This window comes from Amblyomma americanum, chromosome 3 (genome assembly GCF_052857255.1).
Source record: "Amblyomma americanum isolate KBUSLIRL-KWMA chromosome 3, ASM5285725v1, whole genome shotgun sequence".
In the NCBI taxonomy this organism is placed as follows: Eukaryota; Metazoa; Arthropoda; class Arachnida; order Ixodida; family Ixodidae; genus Amblyomma; species Amblyomma americanum.
In genome coordinates, this window is record NC_135499.1 from 83,805,701 (window position 1) to 83,830,751 (window position 25,051).

Sequence of the window (25,051 nt, forward strand, 5' to 3'; positions counted from 1 at the left end):
CCCCCCCTTCCCCTTGTGACCTCCGGGACCAGGTGTCTGCCCTGCGTGAGCAGTTGGACTCTGCACGGAACGAGTCTGGGGAGACTGTCGAGGAGCTCAAGCAGTGCCTGGGGGAATCCGAGCAGAAGCTGTTCGAATCCCAGAAGAGGGTGCAGCAGCTCGAGGAGAGGGGTGAGATTCGCAAACACTGCATTAGGGCCACATGCCTATTTCATGCTTGAGCAGCATTCCGATCAGTCACGTGATTCTATTGAAGGTACACCTGAGTGGACAACTCCATCCAATGATTGGCCGCAAAAGATGCAGTTAGTGCTGAGAAAATTGAATTTAAAAAAGGAAATTTCTCTCCCCGTCACTTTGATTCCTGCACGTGGCATCAGGACTGGAAAAGGACTCCGTGATCATTGTTTGGAATTAGATTTAGTGTTTTCTAGCCTCAGGAGATCCACGCACACAAAAAAATAAGAAATCTGTCTTGGTGCATGCCAGCTTGCTTGTGAAAATGGCCTCTAATTTTTTTTTGTCCTTTACTAACTTCTAAAACGTCATCTTCAAAAAAAGTTGCATCTTTGTCATTAAGACCCTGTAATCTATCAGATGTGGCCTGCAGCAATAGATTATCCCATTCTAATCTTAAAAACACCACCTTCACCGAAAAATAAGCTAAGTAATGGCCAAAAATAAAATAAAGGTGTTGCCATCACCAGCCATTCTCATGACTGCCGTGCCTATGTCCACAAAGTGGTCTGGACATAGCTGCACTTCAGGATAGAATCCTCACCTGCTGTGTCCTGCAGTATCCTTCTTGGCCTCATTACACTGAGGCCGTGGGTTAGTCGTTGGCTGTCTCAGCATTTGAAAATATTGCAGCTGTGTATCCAACATCTCTTCTCCCGAACTGAATGATATTTTCTGGCCTAGTAAAACAATTGGCAGGCATTACATGTAGCGTGTTTGATTCTTTGGATGTGTAGCCTGACACCTTAAGTTCCTGTACCTTACAACTACTGCAGTGGGATTCAGCAGGTTGATTCTGTGCTGTATGTGCTGGTAGATGACTGCTGGAATAAATGCAGAGGCACAGTAGGTCTGTAATGTGGAGAGTGTGACAAGAACATGAAGGTACACATAACAACACTCAATAATAATCAATGAATGGGCACATGGTATGCTGACATTATGTGAGTGTACGATTTCACACATCACTGTCTACGTGAGCTTTTTTAAAACCATGGACATTCACATTAATTTGACATACAGTCAACTCTCAATAATTTTAATTTAAAGGGGACTGAAAGTTTGTTCAAATGAACCCTTTAAAGCGCTCTGTACATAAATGTGTACGGAGCAGACTCGCACCTTTTTTTGAGAGTGTGCCCCACTTAGCAGTGATTGCTTCATTTGATCTGAATTTAGCAGCCTTCATGTCACAAATATGATGGCTTTTTATGCCATGTAGTAAACACACTAAATAATATTTTGTGAAAAAGTGTACAATGTAGCACGTTCTCCATCATTGTTGTGCAAACTGATTTTGGCACCAGTAATAACATAGTACATAATTCTTTTCCGCGATCTCAAGAGTAATGTGCATCTTCAAAAAAGAAATTCATTGCACAATTCTTTTGGAGTCTACTTGACAAGTCCTGAAACTTTGGTGTTGCTGTTTCAATCAATTGTAGCAATTTGCACGAAATTTTACACATGCCTGTAAAAAAATTAACCGCTGGTACGACAAACTATCTTTCTTGAGGCCTGAACATACTATTTAGGTGGAAAAAGTATATATCTTTTTTGTAGAAACAAAAATGGCATCAGTACGAATCAACTGGAAGTTTGAAGATAATAGAGTTTCAGTCAGCGTGGTTTCACTGTGCTAAGTCTCTTTCGTGCTCAACACCATCCATTTTTGTTGGTAAGTGAGAATAAGCCTTTCATGTAAGCCATTTTTCTCCTTTAGAGCTGCTAGACAATTCTTTTAGAACGTGGTGCTGGAACGGGATCGTATTTTTGTGAGCAATTTTCACTAACTTTTTGCGCCTGTTTCAATAAAGAGAAGCTGGACCACCCCACGGCATACAGCCATATGAACTCTTTTATTTTGTTATCTTTCTCATGGTGCTGCAGTGAGACAGCTCATTGATGAACTGGACCGGAAGGCTTCAGGACCACCTGTCGTTTCCAGCATACCACCACCTCCTCCACCCCCACCTCCACCGCCTCCTCCACCTTTCAACCCGCTCAGGTGGGCTTGATTCTTGATGCATGCATGGTCGTTAGAACAATCACTTCAAACAAATTACACAAACAGACAAGTAATCTATGCAGCGTATAGCTGATTAACAATTACACTTGGAACAGAGCTCACATTGTAGCGCTTCCAAGCAAAGAACACTCCACTTGATTCGCAACACTGTTGCAAATGCTGCATAACAAGAACAAGACAGCAATAATTCATTGTATCCAAGCCTGGACCTGCTTTTGAGATATGGGATCTAGCAGATCGAACACAAATTGACAAAGTTAAGCTGTTCAACGTCAACCAGCTCACTTTACTTGGTGAGCCTAGCCTGCACCGAGTGAGCAGTGCTCTATGAGAGTCGTTCGTATGTCACTGTGCGTTTATAGACATAATTTGAACATAACGATGCGTCAGCAGCATGGCCGTACCGTGTGTTATGAAACATCTTCAAGGCGGAGCAGACTTACTTAAGGTGCGTTGTCCAAAGCATCAGATTTCGACATGCAAGTGTACTGTGCCTTATGTGCAGTGATGTGAGCCATTCCCCATTGGCACCAAAATGCCTCTTGCCAGCACAGCATCATTACAACTGCTTACAACATGAAAGTGGGGACACATTTGATACACGAGGGGAAAAAAAAATATTTTGATAACCAGAACAGCTGATTAGGTGGTGTTCTCATTTCTACTGTACTAGTTTTCCGGTAGTACAGCACCTGGATGCAGCTTAGTTTTGCACATTTTCTTTCCTGCTAAAGATGAAAAAAATGCTAAAGACAGGAAAGAGCTATAAACAGCAGCAGCTTATATTTTCTGTTTGGAGCTGCTTGCATGTTATGTTATACCAGCAATACTTTTTACTAGGGGTGTGCAAATATTGAAATTTTCTAATACAAATCGAATACGAATATGAAGAAAAATGGCTTAGAATATCGAATCGAATATCGAATATCTGTTCAGTACAAAAATAATTTCAGAAAACAATGAGAAAGCAAACGTTGTTGCCCTTATTTTTTTAAAAAATAGTGTATAGTCTTTGCAACGAAAACAAAACTAGACTGCCTCAGTACCGTATAAAAAAAACATGATGTGCACAGAAATGTATACTACTTGATTAGACAGCATAACAGTATCCAAACTATAATGAGGTCATGCAAAACAAAATGCATAAAATGACAAGAGTGGCAACAAAAAAATAACACAATGACTATTAAACCTCATTCATTCGGAGTTCAAGGGACCAGAAGAAATGCCCGGTTCACCCGAAGGCCTCTGTTAATAAAATTGCCCCCCGCGCCCCCCCCCCCCCCCCCGAAAAAAAAAAAAGTGCTGCCGAAAATGCTGAAGATGCAGTAAGGCCTTATGAGGCAGCTCCATCACGCTAACACCTGTAAACCCGTGACGAGCCACCCGTTTTGGAGTGCTGGAAGAACAACACAAATGCAAGCAAGGGGCTGGGGAAGACACACTGGCGTCGGAGCGGCGAGGCGGTTTCTAAAAAGGAAAAAGAAATAAGCCGCACGGAGCTGGGATTGGACTATCGGCGAATGTGCGGGCCGACATTTGAAGTTGTCGCGGGGCAGCGGTGAAGCTCGGAAACCGAAACTACGCACCCAGGCTATTTTTTTTGCCCTAGCGACAGAGGCCTTCCGATTGTTGCCATGCCTGCTGTTACGCCCGCTAAAGAGGTGTGCAGGTTACAATGCACCATGCAATAGGCGAGATTTTAACAGGATCGCTTGCCCTATTGTGACTACTCGACGCGCCCCTTCAGGAGGCTCCCGCGGCATTCTGCAAGTAGGCTTTCCCGCATAGCGTAGTTTACAAAACGGGATGGCGGAAGTCACGCTTGGAGAGTTATGAAAGCGACAGGACGCATTCTTCGGATGTGGGCATTCAATATGTAGCGTATTACCGAAGGATTAAAAAAAAAACGCGATTTCGCGTTGCGATTGCTCGAAGTGGGCCGTCGGCCATCTTGTTCGCAGCACGAGTGATATGTTGGAAAGCCCACTTGGAGAAATTCTCGCGGCGTCGGGATGCGGTCGGTCCACGTGATAAATGGCGAAGGAAGGGGATAGGACCTCTGTATTGTTTTCCTGGAATTTTTAACACAATTATCGGCTAATTTGCCCAGATATTGTGGTTTTGCCACGGTCGAATTTATGAAAGTATGCGCATGATACGATCGCTGGCGAGTATTCGGGAATTTTCGAATATTCGGAATTTCATGAATATCAATTTTCGAGTATGAATTCGAATTGAATATCAAACATATTCGATTCGTATTCGAAATTTCGAATATTCGCACACTCCTACTTTTTACCATGAGGCATTTAGCGTATTTGCGCTCATGGAGATACCCTAAACAAAACTTGGTTCTTTCTATCCAGTTGGCTGCTCATGAGCAGTTAGGAAATTTCTTACTCTGTTTATTCTCATGCACATAGGTGAACTCGTAGTAGGCAACTAATGTGCTCTTCACCTCTGCACAGATCTTTGATGGCACTCATCGCCAGCAGCAGAAAGACAGCAGCACCATCTGCAGCCAGCACAAAGTCAAGTGAGCAAATTGCCCGTATTTTCTCCCACTTGCTGCTTACTAACTGGCGAAAAGTTGCTGAAATTAGGCACTGTGTATGGTCCTTCATGTGTTCATATATGTCTTTGCGTATTAAAAATAAATTTGAGAATGCATTGGTAATCACAGTGAGAACTGACTGCAACATGACCTCGCACACCATCTCTTGATGCTGCGGCATGCTCTGCATGCTCGTAGTTCCGGTGGCCGCCGCATGCCAGCGCCACTGCGACACATTAAGTAGAGTCACTGGTTAAATTTTTAGAGTACTGCGTTCCTTTTCTTTGTGCGGCTGGAATTGGAAGAAATTGTGTGGGCACTTAAGTAGTCTTAAGAGAGTGATGTCATAGCTTTGCTAGCTATGTGGTATGAGCTGGTTGCATAAGGCCCCTAAACTGTCACACTGAATGAATGTCTCTCAGCAACCGAGGGGTAGCGTGCCTGGCTCACGACCCAAAGAACAGTGGCTGAAGTCCCAGCTCGACTATTTTTCTTTTCAGTGCTGTTACTTTTCTTCCTTCAGAGGCACTACGTAATGGTGGTGGAATGACGTCACAACCCTGTAGACTCATGGGGAACAGTGTAATGACGTCATCACTTTTGTACTTTGTGATCGTTGTGGTATGTTCGAATTACCCGCGATAGGCCCTGTAGACCACTGAGGAATTTTGTTGTGACCAGAAATCTCGTCGTGACGCCGGGGTCTTCACCGAACTTTCGTTGTAACGCTATCATGTTGTTAAAAAAGATATGGCACTTTGAAGTCGCCCATTACAGTCCTCTACAACAAAAACTTAAGCTTAATGAAAATGGGTTTTGAGGGAAGGAAAGGGCGCTGTAATTGTCTCACTTCTTGGTCAGCACCTGAAATGGCTGCAAGCACAGGGATGGAGGAATGAGTGAGAGAAAGGAGAGAGAAAGGCCCTGTTGTGGAGGGCTCTGGAATAATTTGGACCACCTGGTGATCTTTAAAGGGACTCTGATATGGCTTCGAAGGGCACATTCTAGTTCAGTAGATCTGTAGAGGCAGTCTTTGCAGGTATTTGTGGGTAGTCTTTGCAAGTGCAGGCTGGACAAAGAACCAGATGAAACCGCCAACCAAGTGCACTCTTTTGCAGGGAGATTGCATACACTGGTGACAAGCAAAGGCATATCACAGTGACTGAGCTGATCCAAAGGAATCTGTGCAAGGATTACATTCCTGAAAATGTGGTAAAAAAACGAGCACTGCAAAAAACTTTGGGACTTTTGGATACAAACAGACAGAATGTTGCAGCAGAGTACACCTAGCGTAACTTTCATAGAGAAAAAGTGGGCATGCATTGTTGACGTCATTATACGTGGTAATAGCATGGTTGAGGACAAACAACCACCAAATTCAACATAAGACCGGGCTGTCAAGTTCTTCGTGTAAGTGCATAGTAATAATATCTGTGCATTTATTACCGTAAGCGGGATGCATACCTATATCTACTTTGGATACATATAGTATACCGTATAAATGCGTGTAAGGGCTCCACTTTTTTTTCCAGATTTGAGGGCCAATTTTTGGGGTGCGGCCCATACACGCGATGTGCGGAAAAAATTGTTTTTTTTAAAGTAAAAACACACCAATCGGGGAATGAGTGGCGTTTATTCTACCTTCAGCCGTCACTCGTGGAGTATTCAGACTCCGAGCTGCTACTGTGCTCTGGTGCACGCTCATCCCACTAGAAGTTGCGCACGCAGCATGTCCGCTGTCAATGCGTTGCCGTTGTTCCATGCTTCCATCACTTAGCATGAAAGCTCCGGATTGATTAAGAAGATGACTGCGTCATACTTAGATTAGTGGATTTGAAAAGTGATTAAAGCATTAGAAAACTGGTTGTTAGCAGCTCGCAACATGACTCAAACGTCATTAGGACATGTAAATATATAAAGTAAATGAACTGTGCTGACAAGAAAATTAGGGTAATTAGCTGGTAATTGAAGCCCTGAGCTTTGGGTTGTGAGTCAGACATAGTACACTGTTAGTCCACACAGGCACTTTCGTACGGTTTGCTCAAAGTGGGGCTTTGTACGTATGTTGTGTGGTCTTTCACGTAATGATTGTGATTGTGAAAATGGAAACAGTGTACATGGGCAAGAGGAACGACTGAGGAGACCCAATAATGCTGTCGAATCATACCCGTAAGGGTGGAACTTAAGTATCCCCGAAATTTTTGTTTTCCATGACACTGGCACGTGATTGTTACCGTTTGCAGCCATAACTTTCTCGTCGTTTTTTTTTTTCGTCTTTTGCAAGAGTTTCTTACAGTATTAGTATTAGTTCTTTTTGCTGGGATGAACAAAGTCAAGCTTTTTCACTCCTAAATGTTGCTGTTGTGTTGTTTTGGTTGAAGTAGTAGCTCTTATAAGAGCATGTTGGCAACCACATTCCTGTGGGGTGGTTAGTTATACTCGCATGTTGTGTAAATTTATGCCAGGTGTTCACAAAACTCCATGTTATTGCAAGGTGCGCAATCACAGGACTTCTCAGTTGCATGCAAGGACTGGCGACAGCTCTTGGATATAAATCCAGTTGACAAACTCCGCTTCAGAAAGGGTCTAGTACCGCAGCGGTGGCCGAGTGGTTGAGCATCCGCCTCGCATGCTGGAGGTGTAGGGTTCAATCCCCAGTGCCGCCGGGTACCCACTGGTGATACAATGGGTACAAGCTTTCCCCTGCCTGGTGCTCGGCTTCTTTAGGATGAAATGCTTGGGAAATGGGTCTCTGACCCCACCTTGTGCAATGAAAAATTACCTTGTGCCATGGCGCTCTTTGGCCAAAGCTGCCCTTGCGCCATAAAAATTCATCATCATCATCATCAGAAAGGGTCTAGTCCAAGTGGTCACTTTTCGGGGATGGATAAATGGACAAATGTTAGGAGTGTCTCCCTTGAAACGGGGTGATGTCAGGTGCCTCCATGCATGGTATTTCTTTGTTTATATTTCTATAACGTCTAATTTAATGGCTTTTTCTAGAAATTTGCCATTTTTCTTTAAATACAAATTTCGTTGACTTTTACATTTGATCAGTTTTTAATCCTGAACTCTAATCCTTATGTCACTGTCCTGCTTTTGAGCCACCATTATTCTGATCGCTTTTGTAAACATCTACCGCAGATTTTTCACATTAACATTGTTATCTCTAAACCCTAAGGCCTCAGGGAGAGCGACTCTGCCTGTATCGACATCCGGATGGATACTGCTGCATTCTAGTATAAGATGTTCACTTGTGTCTACATTTACCGCACACAGCATATTTGTCGTCTTCTTGTTTAAATTTCTTTTTGCACCCTTTGCGTTTTAAGACGCCCTGATATCGCTTCAAAGATTCGGGCACTGCCCATTGAGTTATTGTAGAACGATTCCTTCCCGATTTACTTTTTCCATTCTTTATAAAAGTTTTATACAGTTCTTTTTACAGGGGCTTACAGATGGCAGCACCATCTGAAAGTGGCCAGTAAGAGCTTTCGCCATTAATCGCCATTATCTTCTAAAGAGTATTTTTTATTCTTGCTTGTTTTACCTCTCAATTTATCTCTCAGATCTTCACATCTTCAACTTTTTGTTGCATCTGTTTGACTGATTTTGTTGTCGGGCTGTTGTGCGTCTATCAACAATCTCGAATTTTGCAACTTGAGCACAGTTTACGTTACTAAACACGGGTGTCGTGACGGTCCGTAAGCCCCCAGATTTTGGCTTAATCAGACCTCCACTTTTTAATAAACAGACCGTGTGGGAAGTTTCACATCTGGTAAGATAAAAAAACTCTAGGTCTAATGAATGGGGCAATGCTACGGATTTCATTGGCCAAAAAAGCAAGGTGTTTTTGCATGGGGGCTTATTTACATATAGCATACCTACAACCTTTGTCCGTAAAATTTCGAGACTGATCTATTTTCTTCTCTAGAAATGATTCCCCAAAACAAATGTTGGTGCATATCTGTAGCGCCATCTCTCCGGGCTAACCTGAGCTATTTATGTTAATTGCTGTAAACATAAAATTCTATGTGAAGTTTGGCAAGACAGCCACACAGATGTATGAGCTCCTTTGTGACGCTTACGGCAAAGAGACATTATCGCGGCCGCGAATTTTCGAGTGGCACAAGAGGTTCGTTTTGGGGAGAACATCGGTGGAAGACGACACAGGCAGGGGCGCCCTTCAACCTCACTAAATGAAAACAACGTGGCCCGGATCAGGGAAATCGTACAGCAAGACCGCACCATTACAGTCCGCATGCTATCAGATGCTCTCAACATTAGTAAGACAACATACCACCAAATTTTGCGTGAGAACTTGGGGAAACGAAACCTGAATGCCAGACTTGTGCCGCACTCCTTCACAGAGGACCAGAAGGACACGCGGGCATCAGTGAGCGCTGATTTGCTCTCCGAGGCAGAGAAGGATGCTGCATTCATCGACAGCATCATAGCAGAAAACGAAACATAATGTTTGCAATACGAACCTCAAGCAAAGATGCAGAGCTCCGAATGGCGGTCCACAAGCTCTCCGGCGTCGAGAAAGGTGCGGCGACAGAAGACCAAAACAAAGACGATGCTGATAGTTTTTTTCGATGCCTGAGGTGTCATACACCAGTTCGTTCCACAAGGGCAGATGATGAATCAGGAGTTTTATATCCGCGTGCTCCAACACATGCGTGCTGCACTGCGACGCTGTCACCCTGACTTATGGGCATCTGGACAATGGAGCCTTCTCCACGATAACGCAAGGCCCCACACTGCTCCCGGCGTGACAAAATTTCTCGCCAAGCACAGCATTACTGTAGTTCCCCATCCGCCATACTCACCTGACCTTCCTGTTTCCTCATGTGAAGAGAGCCCTAAAAGGTCGCTGGATGGGGAGCGTGGAGGTTATTCTAGACGCCACGACAAAGGAGCTGACATCCCTACCAAAAGAAGTGTTTTCCAACTGTTTCCAAGACCTCAAGAAGCGTTGGAAGCTATGTATAGACTGCAAGGGAGACTATTTCAAAGGGGTGCTGCACAAATGATTTCAATGTTAAACGCATTTTTTTTAATAGATTCAGTCTCGGAACTTTACAGACAAAGGTTGTGTATGCATGCTGTACATTAAGTCCAGTTACAACGCTGTCTCTGGACAGCTGGCAGGGATTTGGAGATGGCCTCATCTGCGTGATCTTTTGTACTTGTCTTGTTGATATGTGTTCCTCACTTGTCTCTTGATTCCTCCTGTTTTTTTTTTTTTTTGATCATGAATCTTAAGGTTCTTTTAGGAAAGCACCATTTGTGCTTTATGTCATTCCTGAAACCGTCAGTCTCAAAGTTAAAAGCCATTTAAGGTAACACTCTGCTCATGAATTGTTTAGAAGTCCAGGAAGTTGGAGAAGTTATCGGTACTAATTGTGAAACAGCAGGAAAAAGTTATTTAGAGTTTTATGGTTTCAGTTATCGGGAATCTGTCATGCTGAAGATGCAGGTGTTGGGCATTATATCATGCTTGTTGTGAGAAGTTCACTTTCATTGCTGCTAACTGCAACACACCTCATTTACTTGCGAAATGAACCCTTTTTTTTTTTTCAGAAAAGTTGACATCATTTTGGGAGGAGGGTTCATACGTGGGGAAAAGAAAAGCCTCGACAAATTTTTTTTTGCAGGAGTCGAAATTTCATAGTGTACGTCCACATGCTCACTTGCCCACCTGTCTGTCTGCATGCCCATCCACCCATCAACAAAAGCGTGCGGTCGACAAATTGCGTCCCCATGCCACTCAGATTCATGTGTCGCATTATCTTTTTCAAAGGATGTTTGCTGTATCAAAGTGTGATCTAACAATTTTGTGGTAGTCAGCACCAGCGCCCGATCGTGGCGAGATAATGTGAACATGCTGAACTCCAGCCCCCATGGTCAGGTGTGCGTTTTTTACACGAGTTTAAAAAAAAAAAAACTAAGTTCTCAGTGACAAAAATGGGGAGTGGGTTCATTTTGCGAGTGGGTTCATTGCACAGGTAAATGCGATATTTTATTGTTTTTCTAAGGCCTGCAATGAGTGGAGCTGAATTGCCACTTCACTTTTTGCTGTAGCATTGCATTTTTATTTCTGTCATTCAGTGATTTGAGAAAAGGCTTCTTGGACAGGGTCTGTCTGAAAAGTATCCTGACTGACTTCCTCTAGCAAAAGGGACGGAGTGCAGGATGGCCTCCTTAGGCAGGAACGTTGGTGAGGGATTCTAACTTATACGAAGAGACCCGGCTCAGTTGCCTTCGAGCCTTGGCAGAGTGTGAGTCGCACCTGGAACGAGCAGTTTTTTTGTCTTGCTGTCAAGAATCTCGATGCAGCCCGCTATTCAACAGCAGTATATGATAAATTTTTGTATGAAACTTAACAGGTCTGGCATTGAGACTCTTGCCTCAAGCTCCTCAATGGTTCCTCAAGCTTTTGGGGAGGATGCCTTGTCAAAAACACAACCTGCCTACTGTCACAAGAACTTTCAAGAAGGAACGTAGGATGTAAAAGACAAGCGATGCATGAAACAAAGGCCAGCATGAGCAAATCAAAAGTAAAGTCATTGCTTATCGTTTTCTTTGACTCAAAGGGTGTGGCCCACAGGGAGTTTGTACCTGCGAGAAAAACATTGAACGCTCAATTTTGTGTGGAAGTGCTTGAGTGTTTGATGTTAATGGTGCATCTCGTCTGAAAGGAGGTTAGATGATAACGGGTTTGTCCACCACGACAATGCGTTGAGTCGCACATTGCTGTGAGTAAGGGAGTTTCTGGCAAAGCTTTATGTTCGAACGCTGGCTCAGCCTCTCTGCAGTCCAAATCTGGTCTCTCCTAACTTCTCTCTCTTTCCTTAAGTCAAGCAAAGTCTGAAAGGACACCATTTTGTAACGGTGGACAGAGTTAAGTGAGATTTGACGCACTCTCTGAAGGACATTGTGGTTGAAGGCACCAGGGAGCATACTACCATGCATGGCTAAAGTGATGGAAATGAAGTGTTGGATAAGAAGGATGCTATTTATAGTATTCTTTAGCCATTTTATACATATCTGCGATAAATTTTTTTTTTTTCGTGACTGTAGTTCAGATACTTTTTGGACACACCCTGTCTGCACATTAATATACTAGCCTCTTTTATGGCTGCATTTCTTTATTTTTCGTCATTTTGTAATGCATATAGTACATTACAGCACTTCCTTATTTTAATTTCTTCTTTCGAATGGCTGTTGTCCACTGAATCTGCTGCATACACTTTGTAGTGGTGCTTGACAATAAAATAAACAAAGCAGAATTGATGAGATGACTTGTGAGACAATTTTGATAGGAACGTGAAGTGCCGCACTGAATGCAGTCATCAGCATTTTGCTAAAATGCCTTTTGCAGCATTGCTCTTGAGCAGCCCTTGCAGTATGTGTTGACTGTTTGGCTGCGACCTCTCCGAGACTTGGGTCCTGTTCTTTAGCTTACCTGTTTCAAACATTGTTGTCCCCAGGGGAAGATCAGCTGCAGATGAAGCTGATGGAGGAGATGATCGAGCAGATCAAGAAGGGTGTCCACCTACGGCCTACGGCACGGCCCGTCCAAGAAGAGGTGGGTCTACTTGGTTTGCTGTGTATGGTTTTTATGGGCACCTTTTTGTGCACGGGTTTGATGCACAGTCTCAGTGATTTTCTTTGGTTGTTGTGGGCATAGGCTCGTAGAACTACTGCTTAAAAAATGTGTTCCACATGTTGAGAGTTCATTTTTTTGTTCATCCTGTATGACACTAGCTGCAATGTGGTCGCAATATGGAAACCTTCATCATGTCAGTAAGCAAGACAGAAAACGCATGCAGAAGACGGATGGCATGATGTGGGAACACTGAGATGTACCCCTTGAGTGTTTGCCTGTCGACTTTGCTTTGAAAGACGAATTTGAGAGAAGTGAAGGCTTACCTGGAAGCAGCAGTAACATAGTACAACTGATCCCACACAAGCACTGCAAGTTGCAGACGGTGGTTTGCAGCCTTTGCAAAGGTGTCATTCTTGGCAGCAGACAGTCTGCTAGGCATAGCTGATCAGCTCAGTCTGCAAGAACAAGCAAATTCTTGGTGCCATAGGGTTGTGGGATTCCAGAACAGTATGCTTAGGGCCATTCAAGGTCGTAAAGATGGCCACTACAAAAGCCATCCTGAAGATCACGTGGTACACAATGGATGACAATAAAGTGGGGGCAGAAGTTATCAGCAACACTGTTCCGTACATCCTTAGGCACTATGAAAATCAAGCCTGCGGGGGGGGGGGGGTATAGAGTGCCACAGAAGACGAAGGTGTGCTGGGGTGAGAAGAGAATGAAAATCAGTAATAAATGTATGGTCTCAATTCTAACCGCTTTGGAGTCAGTAATGTATCTTTGGTTTAAGGTCAGTCTCTGATTTCGAATGTTCCTTTCGAAAGCGAACACTGTCAGAATGCTTGCTGTGTGGGCACATTGGCTGTTCTGAATCTTTCTCATCATGAATTTCAACAGTCTCTCACTCATAGACTGTGTGAAAACTGATGGCTGATTTGGGTGTTTGAATCGTGTCAGTTCAACTAGAACTTCGGTTGTAGATAAAGACTATTCACCGCGCCCCACACCGTCTCGGGCTGTCCATACAGTATGGTGCACTTCCTGCCACTTCACATTTGCTTTCGCATTTCTGGGTGGCATTTCACATGTTTCTTCACAAGGTGCCTTCAGTGGTGCACATTGGACTTATGGGTGGATGGTCCATGCAGTGTCTAGTTTTTGGCCATTGCATTTCGTGGTTTGCTAGCACTTTGACGCTGGTACATACAGACCTTTCCAAAAAGTAACTCTCTCAGTGCCATCATACTCCTGGCTGGATTGTTGTAGGCCACTGGCACAAGTATGGCAGAAGTGATGGTGCTAGCTTTCTTCGTGTGCTCGGTAGAAAGGCCTATATATTGCCATCGTGGCTAGTAACACACCAGAAAAGTTTTAAACTCACATTAAGCACACCATTTGTGGCCTAATGATGCCCTGAGCTCCACTTTGTGGAAGCACTTGGATGACTCATGAAATTGTGTTTATTGTCTCTTTAAGTGTACGCTGATGGCTATGAGTAAGCCTGTTCCATGTTACATAGTGGAGCAGTTTTGCATGTGCTATTGCATTTTTGATTTTCTTCTTTTAATGAATATGTTGTCGTGTCACTGCCGTTTTTGACGGGTGGGTGCCTTGGCTTTATTAAAGCGAAAGCTTTACTAGGCTATGTCGGCGGGGATCATGTCCGCAAAATGTGTACGCAAAGTTGGGTTCGAACCCGACCGCGGCAGCCGTGTTTCAGTGGAGGCGAAAGGCAAAGGCGTCGTGTGTTGCGTGTTGTCAGTGGAGGTTAAAAAACCCCAGGTGGGGGGAATTATTCTGGATTCCTTCCTTCCCTTACCGCAGATTTCTGTGGATATGTGAGACAGATACTGCACCATTTCCTTTCCCCGAAAACCAATTTCCAGCAGCATCAAACGATTTGTTGTAATCAAAGGAGAATGATGTGAGGATGCTACCTGAAAAAAGTGTTTTGAAATCGGATGAATAGTTAATAAATTAGAGCTAAAAATGTCCAAAAAGTGGGCGGAACGAAAGCAAAAGTGGCACCAAATTTGAAAATGCCGGAAATGTGGCACCACGTGACCGGAACTGTGGGTGGAGCCAGCACATGGCACCAAATTTTAAATTCTGAAATAAATACCGAGATGAAACAAGAGAAAACATGCAGTTAATAAAATTCTAATCAATAATTAATTAATATAGAAAGTGACAAGAGTGAATTAATGTAAAATAAGGTGATTTAACTGTGAACTAAGGTGAATAAATGTGATTTAAATGTGAAATAATGGTAAGCTAAGATGCATTTAAGGTGAATTAATTATAAATAATTGTGAATAAAGGTGAATTGTTGTGATTTAAATGAAAGTAATAGTACATTAACATAAATTAAGGGTAATTTAAGGTGAATTGAAAGTGAATTAATTGTAAAATAACCGTGAATTAAGATGAATTAATTGTGAATAAAGCAGTTAATTAAGGAAACACATTAATTTGTGATGTGAATTCAGCAGACGGTTAAGGAATGAACATGGAATTAACTATGAAACGAGAAATTAAGGATGAAACAAGGGTATAATCAGAGTCAATCGACCACAGCAGTGGCCGAGTGGTTGAGCATGCGCCTCGCATGCGGGAGGTGTGGGGTTCGATCCCCAGTGCCACCGGGTACCCGCCGGGTGCCCGCCGGGTACATACAATGGGTACAAGCTTTCCCCTGGTCTGGCGCTCGGCTTATTTGGGGTGAAATGCTTGGGAAATGGGTCTTTGACCTCACCTTGAGAAATCGAAAATACCTTGTGCCATGGCGCTCTTTGGCCATAGATGCCTTTGCGCCATAAAAATTCACCACCATCATCATCATCATCACCTGAGTTAATCGGTAACCAATCAATCAAGTGAACGAGAAAACAACCATGGCGCCAAATTTGAAAGCCGACCAGTGTCAAGGAGGCGTCAATGCTTTCGCATTCTTCCAATGCGAGGAGCTGCAGTGATCTCTAACTTTTGGTTAACTATTTTTGCCTTTAGCCATGCATCCCTGTTCGGTGTTGGCAGTGCATTGATTAAAAAGGAACATATGCTTTTGGTGACCTGTCGCATTAACCAGGCATAAATACTTTGCTGCTTGTCATTCAGGAGCAAGACGAGAAGCCCTCTTCGGAGCCAGCTGTGAATGAAGTGCTGAACATCCTGGTGAGTAACTCTGTAGTGTCACCTAGTGTGAATCATGTAAAGTGTGCTCTGCGGGTTTTCTTAGTTACTGTGGATCTATGTGCTCAGATACAACAGTTTCTCAAGTACCACTAGACCTCATCTAATCAATCGAGTAAGGATACAATGGCGTTACTATTACCAGCTGGTGGTATTCAACGAGGTGCTATCCAGTTGAAATCATTGGAAGTAAAAACTGTAAGACCAATTCTGTTATTTGACAGAAGGTCATGAGCTCACCTGTTGCTGTCAGCATGTTCTTGAGCGCACCTGCCATGTCCATCTAGCCTTTATTTTTGGATGTGTGATGGAGGTTACGTTTGTCATTTTGGAGGTTGCTGCTGCTGTGTGCATGCCATGTGCAAAGGCTTTGTTATGGTGAACCTTCACAAAGGGGTATTTTAGCATTTTTTAAATTGTGATTCATGGTATCTAAAGGAAAGTGGAAAAAAAAGGGCAAAAAAATTTTCTCACTGCTGTCAATGAAAATTAAGGGGTTTTCGATGTCAAGACATTGCTGCAGCAACTTCAGTTGTCTTGAAGTCCTGTGTGTAAGTCACATGTTCTGAGACTGCCTCTCGTGCTTGAAGTCCCCCTCTGGCCTCTCTGATTGCTGGTACCCATTCAGCTGTATAAGGTGCAGGAGAGAGAGAGAGAGAGAAAAACTTTATTGAAGTCTCTTAAGAGATTGGCGGTTCGGTCTTCGTCTTCATCGCTGTCGACGCTTGACCTCTTTCAGCAAGGTTGGGCCCCTATTCCAGGGCTCCACTGAGCCTAGCTGCTTCGCTTGCGTGCTGCACTAGTGCCCTTTGGACCCCTAGCTCGCAGCTGGTGAGCCGGCTCTCCCATTGCTCCGCACTCTGGGTTTTGTGTTGGTGGAATACGTAGTTGCATTCACATTCCCAGGTGATATGGTATAGCGTAGGGGTTGCCCCGCACCACGGGCATGTGTTCCTATACTGTGTAGGATACATTTTGTGTAGGATGTGGAAGTTAAGGAAAGTTCCTGTTTGCAGCCTCCGCCAACTAGCTGCTTCTTGCTGTGTTAGAGACTTATGTGGAGGAGAGTATCTAATCCTCCTTCCTCTGTGAAAATTCAATATCTCCAAATATCCGATCTCAACGGTATAGTGGTGACCGAGGGTTTGTGGCTGCTCAGCTCGGTACGTGATCTCGCGAGTTAAGCTATCCGCCTTTTCGATACCCTCTATTCCCGTGTGTGCTGGAATCCACATTATCCTGTGGGTTGTGTTTGAGATGCCCTACTTTACGGAGGATATTTAGGGCGGCTCTGCAGGTTCTACCTTTCGTGTAGTTTCTGCATGCTTCTTTTGAGTCGGTAAGGATGTATAGTGACTTGTTTCTCCGGTAGCCTTCAGCCGCCGCCAGCGCCACGGCAACCTCCTCCGCCTCAGCTACCGTATAGCTTCTGATGGTTGCACAGGTAATCAGCTTGCCTGTGTTGTCTACCACTACGGCTGTTGCTCTAATGCATGTTGAATTCCTGTTCCACGGGTATAATGTTGCGTCCGTGTACACCGTGTTTTCGAGCTTGGCTAGATGCCGTTCTACGTAATCTGCCCGCGCCTGTCTCCTGGCCGCGTGGAGATTCGGATCCATGTTTTTCAGTATAGGGCTGACCTGGAGGGTCTTACGGATGTCGTCGGGTACGTCGGCGTATCGATCGAGGCGTCCACTCATGTCTCGACCTAACCTCGTCAGGAGCGCTCTTCCTGTGGCCATGTCTCTGAGTCTTACTATTTGTTCTCCAAGCTGCGCTTCCACCAGCTCGCTGAAGGTGCAGGAAGTGGTGGATGTGTGCTGGATGTGACGACGCCCTCAGGTCAAGCTGTGCCTTGTGTCAAGGATCAAGCAGACCGACCAAGGCAGTGCTCTGCACACATCTTAGCGATGCCAATGGCGGTGCGATATTTAGTAGTGCTGTTGTGCCACAGTTTTGGTTATGCTGCCGTTTATTTTTAACCCATATGTAGAAGCAAACTGTAGTGTCCACAGTTTTTTTCTTGCAACTTACGCTCAAGTCACAAAAAGTGTGGCTACTGATAGGAGTTCGTTCGCTGCAGGCACTGTGTGGAAAAGCTAAACTTGGCTTACACGACTGCAACCATGTACTTAGCTGGCGCATTTAACCGTGACTCTGAACACTGCCTGGGCATGCTTTTAGAGCGGTAAAGTGTGGTGGCCAACTGTGGAGATCAGCTTGCATGTTTTGTGGGTGTGTGCAGAGTGGTATCAAGCAGCGCAAGAACTCCCAGGCAGGGGTGCGGCCGTGCAACTCGCTGGACTCCCTGGCCAGCAGCTTTTCAGGAAGCCGAGAGGAGCAGAGTGAGCTGGAGCGCCTCTTCCACTCCAAGAAGCTTCGCCACAGGGCAGAGGGTGAGCACACTTGGTGCCCTCTAGTGGACGTGCTTCACACTAATGGTGTGTGGCTGCTCCTGGTCATGGCATGTCGGAACGCAGAATCAGCTTTTTGAAGGGCAGAATTTTGGTGACGCATATTAAAGAGGGGGAAGTGCAACGAATAGGACACAAAGGCAGTACGGACAGAGCAGGTAAGTGGACCCATTTAGATGCCATTGCAAATGGTGTGGTGCGCGCCTTTAGCAGGCGCTTGCTATCTCTGAAGTGAATGCGCCTGCTTCTTCCCTTATGCAACCCTTGCTCAGTCCACATCGCTGTCATTCGGCCAGAGAGAAGGACTCTGTCCTTATGCCGGCAGCATTTGAAGCTGAGAGCAGAGGTGGTGCAGTTGGTGCTGGAATGACGTGAACTGCAGAGTAGTACAGAGGCGTGCTGAACTGGTGCATTGCAATGCTCTAGCAGAGGCGTTGTTTTTGGTGCATTACACTGTTGGCTGATAGAATCTTGCTTTTTATTTTTTTGACCTCTGACAGGCCAAAGTTTTCGATATCCATATTTTGTAATGAAAGCCTTTTAAGGCAAGCAGTGACAAAAGGCAATGCCTAGATAAGCTCATTGCAAAGCACGAAACCACTTTAGAGTTATACTGCTATTTCAAGACAACAAGGGTTTAATGTATTTCTGCAAAGCAAACAACATCTTCCGAAAAAGCATGCTGAGGTCTAAGAAAGCCACCCTAGTGGTAAGGGGAATGTGCAGCAGTTCAGAACGTTGCTGCAAAACAGGTACAAACCTGGTCTAATCAAGAAAGATGAACGTAACGCAGAGACAGTCATTCAGGGGGGATATAGCTTTCAGCAAAAATTTTTGTATTTCTTCAGGAGCAACTTTTTTTTGTGCAAATTTTTTTGAGCATATGTACTAGAAATAAATTTCGTTGTTGTGTATTTGTGTATTCAAAAAATTTCATTTTTGCCCAGCTAATGTGTAGTGTACATCAGTAATTCAACATGCTCTGTCATTTTCATTGTATTTTGCCTTGTAAAAGGGGGCCTGGACTCCTTCAAGTAAAATGTGCTTCACTTTTTTGTCCGGGCCTATCTACGTCATCCTGATGTGAATAAAGACGGCTTGACCTGACTTGACTTATTAAGGAATGCACCAACACCAAAAATAAACAAGAACTAGCACATTAGTTAAAATTAATAAGCCGGAGGCAAGCAACAACCACAAATATGATGGGCAAAAGACTGAGGAAACAGCAAAGCTCGGAAGAAGCCTGAAAGCAGTAAAAGGGGATTAGGCATAGGCATAAACCAGACGTGCACAGAGAGAGAAGAGTCGCAGTGTTGTCTAAAGGAGTGGGGACACCAAGTTTTCCAATTCCATTCTTTTTGCTGGTAATGATAAACAGGGTCTTGGGAATGACAAAATGGGAGCAGATATGCTGACGTGTGTCATAAATGACGCATAACAGCACTTTATTTCCCCTAGAGTTTTGCTTTTCATGGGCTGTGACAGGTTGCATGTGTTCACAGCTCACAAATGTTTTTGCTGCTCTTTTGTGTGCTGCAAGCATGTGTGACTTTGTGGTTGTGTGCATCTCAGCATACACGCTGCGAACACAGCGCAGTTTGTGCAACCTTGCCTTTGACATCACAGCCCGCATAAGCTGGAACTGAAACTGTTGAACGAAAACAGGCTTGTAGCAATGATGAGTAAATTACCTGGAGCACACTGGGGCATATTTTTTCCCGTTCCTGCTGTCCCTAAGACACTGTGCACCAATATCACAAAAAAAGAAACAGGACCTTTAACAGATGTGTCTGTATTTCTTTTTTAATTTTGATGACATAGCTGTGCTGTCTTACAGAGTAGCTAAGAAGCAGTAGCATAAATACTAGAACTATAGTCAAATACAACTCGAGAACAAAGCACAGTGGTGCTCCATCTGCTCCATTTGCACCATTCTGATACATTTTCATTTTTATGCTTCAGTCTGCTCCAAAAGTGGCAAATTGATCAATATTGCACCTTAGCTGTGCCAAAAAGAAGACGCGGTCACGGGAATATGACTATTTTTAAAACCATTCAGGCTTTCAGTTGGCAACCTACTAGAACATTTCTGCAGTTGGCAATTTAGGGTGGGCTGGCTTGTGGTAGAATTTAGCAGCCAGTTCATTCACACTTGGCTGCCGTCTCAGCGTGCTTGTGGATGCGCATCAGACAATGCAGCAGAAGACGACGCTGTGCCTAGCGTTACTATTGGCTACACCTTTGGCCAAACACACCGAGCAGTCCTTGCAAAAGCTCATGACTTCCAGCACACTTTTTGGCATGCAGCTTGGATAGTGAGAGCCTCTCTTGAGTTTTCTTTCCCCCATAATTGTGCGTCATGTCAGTCAACCCTCAAGCGGACTGAAGAAGTCATATCTCCTGCATTGAAGAACAAAAGCTTAGAGCAGGTCCAATGAGCTCAAGCTTTGTTGGAAGAAGGGAATTTCAGCCATATTGATTCACTTTGCGAGCTTGATGAATTTGTAAAAGATTCCAAGAAGCGTTGAGATAGTGCCAACATCAAAAAAAGAGTGGTTCAAGTGAACGCGTCCTTTGGACTTGTAGTCAAACATGCTTGGCTGAACTTGCGTGCAAGACAGTGCCAGCATTAATAAAATGTATTGTCACTGTTCTTTGTGAGCACCTTCAATTTTTTTTTCTTTCTAGCTACACATGACTGAACGTGATCTCGTTAGTAACACTCTTCTGGGTGACTCCTTTATTTCGCTCGTGTTGCTCCCGGCTTGCTCCATAATTATCGTTCTGATACAAAGGTGCTTGCTCCAAAGTGAATATTTTTCTGTTCAAAAAATTGCTCCAGAACTTGAAATGGCTGGACCACCATACCACTGAAAGCAGCAAATGCCTCTCATAGGCATTTGCTTCCAGCTAGTCGCATTCACAGATTTTTATGACATCACAGTGATGTCATGAAAATCAGTTGACGTCATAGGCTGGAGGGCTTCTTTTTGAGGGGCATTTGCTACTTTGTTCTTGATTTGTATATGACTACAATAGTCCTAAATAAACAGAAGTTTTTGTTGTGCCCAACTAAAAAAGTTAGGGAAGTGCTGCAAAATAATGCAAGCGACAAAAAGTGGCAGGAGGGGGTGAAGTGACTGCAGGGCATTTTGAAAGATGGCATTGTGTATTCAGGCCTGCTTAGAAAGGTGCCAGCCTCATGTTAACTGTACCAGGGGCAGCTATATTTGGTAGCTACCCATTGCCAGCTCCGATTTCTGACATTGATGGAATCTAATACAATTGCTAAATGGGCGAGTTGGTAATACATATAGTGCTCGTTCTGTGTTCTTCTCACTTTTGTCCCCGTCTTTTGCACTGCTACCCTCACGAATGAAGGAATCCAGCTGACAACTGTGATTTGCCCACTATGACATTTAGAAATCAGGTGGGACATGCAAGAAGTATGGAGGGCGGCAGAGCCTTCAAACAGGTGCACAAAATTTAAACAATCTTTGGAGCAGGATTCTAGACCTTGTGCCATGCACAGCGCATCTGTACTTGGTCGAAATGTTCATGACCACTTGACTCCATTATTGGGCTGGATTTTTGTACTTGGTACATGAGGTTGTTTAGGGAACAATAATGCTATTGTGTGAACATAGTTTGACTGGTTCCGTTCAGAAAATTGCTCTTAGCTGCTGTACTGCACTCATTCAAGATATGCACACGATTTATGCAGCTAAGGAATGGGAGAGTAGAATTTAATGTGGTTGCAATTTTGTGTCCTCTCCTAACAGGTACTATGCTGCTTTGGGCTCCATGTGAAATGGCCAAGCTCCATGTGCTAAGCTATCAGACTTGAATCTGTGACTTGAATCTGTGTGAATTTGAATGGGGTAAATATTTTCTTGTGTTAGGCTTCAAATGAAACATCAAACCACCAATTCCGTTATTTTTTTCCAGCTGATTCTGAGAGCTTACGCTCTGTCAACAGCCTGGATGTAGATGCCTCGGACAGCAGCACACCTCCATGACTGTTTCCTCCTCGATGCCATCGTGCACAACAGCAGAGGGCACAACACGGGCACATCTTGTGCCTACCAGTTGCAGCAGTATTCCATGCAATGATGTTTTATTTCTTGTCTTAGTGCCATTAGGCTACAAAGGGAACATTTTTATCTTCTGAAGCAAGAGTGTGGTACTATTTCATATACCTATACTCAAGTTTGAACACTATTTTTGTATGCTGTTGCTATTTATCTTTTAACCTAAAGCACTGAGGCGAACAGTGCCTTCATCGACTCAGCTGCCTTCACTTGCTCAGTGTTGTGATTTCAGCGGTGATCTGGATGATGTATATATACTCCTTGCATTCAGTGCCAACAACTTTGGGCTTACTTCAGGAAGTAAAAGTGCAATGAAACATTTTTTTACATAAGCATCTTCTGGGCTGATGGATTCTGTAATGCAATCATCATGAATCATGTGCCATCCACTCAAAGCATGTGCGTTGCCTTCCATGTTAAATGTGTGAAGAGTGGTCCTATTGCACATGCCAGCCACTGGCGACCTGACATGTCCCGTTGAGGGCAATACTGGTGACCACCTCAGAGAACAAAACCACATTTATGGGATATTGACATGGTCACAATGTTCAGATAAGTGTGTGTGCAAAACTGGAACAGGTTCTTTGGAATGGCAGTGTTCCTGTTGTAGTATGTTGTGGCCAAAAACCCTTGCAGGTCTGCCTGCTGCTTGAAGACATTCGTCTTGATCAGCTCAGCCAGGGTGGACACTGAGGATAAATTAAAGTTGGCCTTTATTGATAGATTATCACTTTCTGATTGCTTTCGAACAAAGAACCATGCAGTTGGTTTCCACTGAGAACAAGCATTCGACAGGGTCTGTGTGCAGGCAGTGGTGGCAGGCGGAATGTGCTCATGGGGACGGTGTCAGTCACTCTCATTTCTTTGCCTCAAGCAGAAGTGGAAAAGTATGGGGGTTTTTCTTAGCGCAATTGTTACAGGGGCCTGACACTCAAATGAGCCTTGATGTTCATTCTACTCTTCCTTTGGTTTGCCCAGTTCCCCCCAGCTTTGCTTTCTTTTCCATTCATTCAAAGGATGGTTAATTAAATACCAAGTAGCCTCACGAGTACAAAACGTGGCTCTGCTGAGATGCTATCAGCCTCAAGGAACCAGGTTTGGTATTATGGGGTTTAATGTCCCAAGAGCGACTCAGGCTATGAGTGATGCTGTAATGGAGGGCTCCAGTGATTTCAACCACCTGGGGCTACTTAACTTGCATTCACATCGCATAGTACATGGGCCTCTAGCATTTCAATGCCATCGAAATGTAACCGTCACGGCTGGCATCAAATCCGCATTTTTTGGGTCAGCAGCCGTGCACCATAACCACCATAACCACCACGGTGGCTCGAAGAATTAGCTTACATGGATTGCAAAGGTTGTTTTTAAGGACAGTTATGTCAGGAATATACTCCATGCGGTGCAAGCCTTATCCTGTATAGTGCTAATTTTAATGCATGACCTTCACTGTCAGTGTGCTATGCAGTCCAATCCAGTTCAGCTGCTGAGTGGGACCACAGAGTAGCAAAGAGCTCTTAATTTGCACCGGCCATGAAATCCCCCCAGCACTTCTTTCAAAGTCTGGCAGGCTCACTGGAGGCCTGCAGATTGCCATACCACCTGTTGGCAGTGATATCAACTGCTCAAAATGAAACTCAGTATTTGTTTCGGCGCACAACCAACTCAGTCCAAAATGGACGGTGTTTCTGTCAACTATCCTTGCAATAGTGGTCACAGGAAACTGGTGGGTTTTGAAGTGGATTTTTACGAGCGACATGGTTACAGAGCTTAGTGCTATTGCACACTAATATTGAATTGTGTGAACATCAATTTACTGTGTTGCTTTTACATCTGTTACATGTGTTCAGAGCATCAAATTGTTGATGTTTCATGCACTTGCACTCAGTTCTGCAGGCAGCCTCACAACGTTGTTCTTTATTCAATAATAGTAATATTACTTTATTGGCATTAGGTAAGGTAACTATACGTAATTAAATTGCCCTCAGCCTCATCATATTTGTTTTTTACACAAATGGGCTTTGGTGAAAGATTGAAAATGAGCTTTGCAAAAGCTTGCTTACAGTTGTGGTTTCTATCATGTCATTAAAGAAATGGCTGGCAGGTTAATGAGCAGAGCAGCCTTCTTCAGCGGTTTTCTGAAGATCAAAATTCACGCTAAATAAAGAAGCCTACACTGTCAAAGTCAACCTGAAGCGCAACGCTACCCAATTTTTTACTGCTCATAACGATGCAAATGCCCTGTCAGTTTTATTACTGCTTAAAAGTGCTCACCATAGGACCATAGGCACCAGCAGCAATGTAACTTCGTGATCTTTTTAAACATACGTTTTCCGCACATGGTTGTGTAACTAAATTCAGGGCTGGAAGCTTTAACGAATGTTGCCAGCAGTGGAGGCTATGTATGTTGCTTCCTTTATGGGTGTAGACTGCACTGGATCTGTCTTGGCATTTTCCTCTCGTCAGGTTGTTTGTCATTTGATGTGCAAGTTGTGAATTGTGCTTCAAATAAAATGAGCATTACCAGAGCATGCCATCGAGTTGAATCATGTCTGATTTTGCTTGCAAATCTGCAGCCTCAAGGTGCCAGTTATGGTTGCAATGTGTAGAAATGGGGTGTCTTGTGCTTTACATACTCACAAAAAAAATTATAAAAAAAAACGTCAATCACATTGGCCAGTAATGAAGAGACAAATTCATGAATAGCATGGAACCTGGCACAGATGCGAGATGAAAGCTTGGTTAGAGTGTGTGACAATCTACTTGCTTATGTTCTATATGTTTACCCCTCCTCTCCCAATATTCTTTCACTCCAGTGTTACCAGCCTGCAGTTAACCGTGCTGCAATCGAGTTGTAGCATGCAGGAGAGAATAAATTGCACGCATACAGAGAGAAAGGTCTTGTAGCACTG

General features: G+C 44.0%; 1 protein-coding gene across 1 annotated transcript in view; it reads left to right on the top strand.

The window, feature by feature from the left end:
• LOC144124710 (shootin-1-like) overlaps positions 1-24,670 on the top strand; it is a 61,337-nt gene extending 36,667 nt beyond the window's left edge. Inside the window, exons 10-16 of the mRNA XM_077657556.1 lie at positions 33-171; positions 2,128-2,245; positions 4,738-4,805; positions 12,320-12,417; positions 15,556-15,612; positions 17,877-18,027; positions 21,997-24,670. Of these exons, the coding sequence (XP_077513682.1) occupies positions 33-171; positions 2,128-2,245; positions 4,738-4,805; positions 12,320-12,417; positions 15,556-15,612; positions 17,877-18,027; positions 21,997-22,067 (702 nt within the window). The 3' untranslated portion in view covers positions 22,068-24,670. The remainder of the gene's footprint in view (positions 1-32; positions 172-2,127; positions 2,246-4,737; positions 4,806-12,319; positions 12,418-15,555; positions 15,613-17,876; positions 18,028-21,996) is intronic.
• The last annotated feature ends 381 nt before the right edge of the window (positions 24,671-25,051 follow it).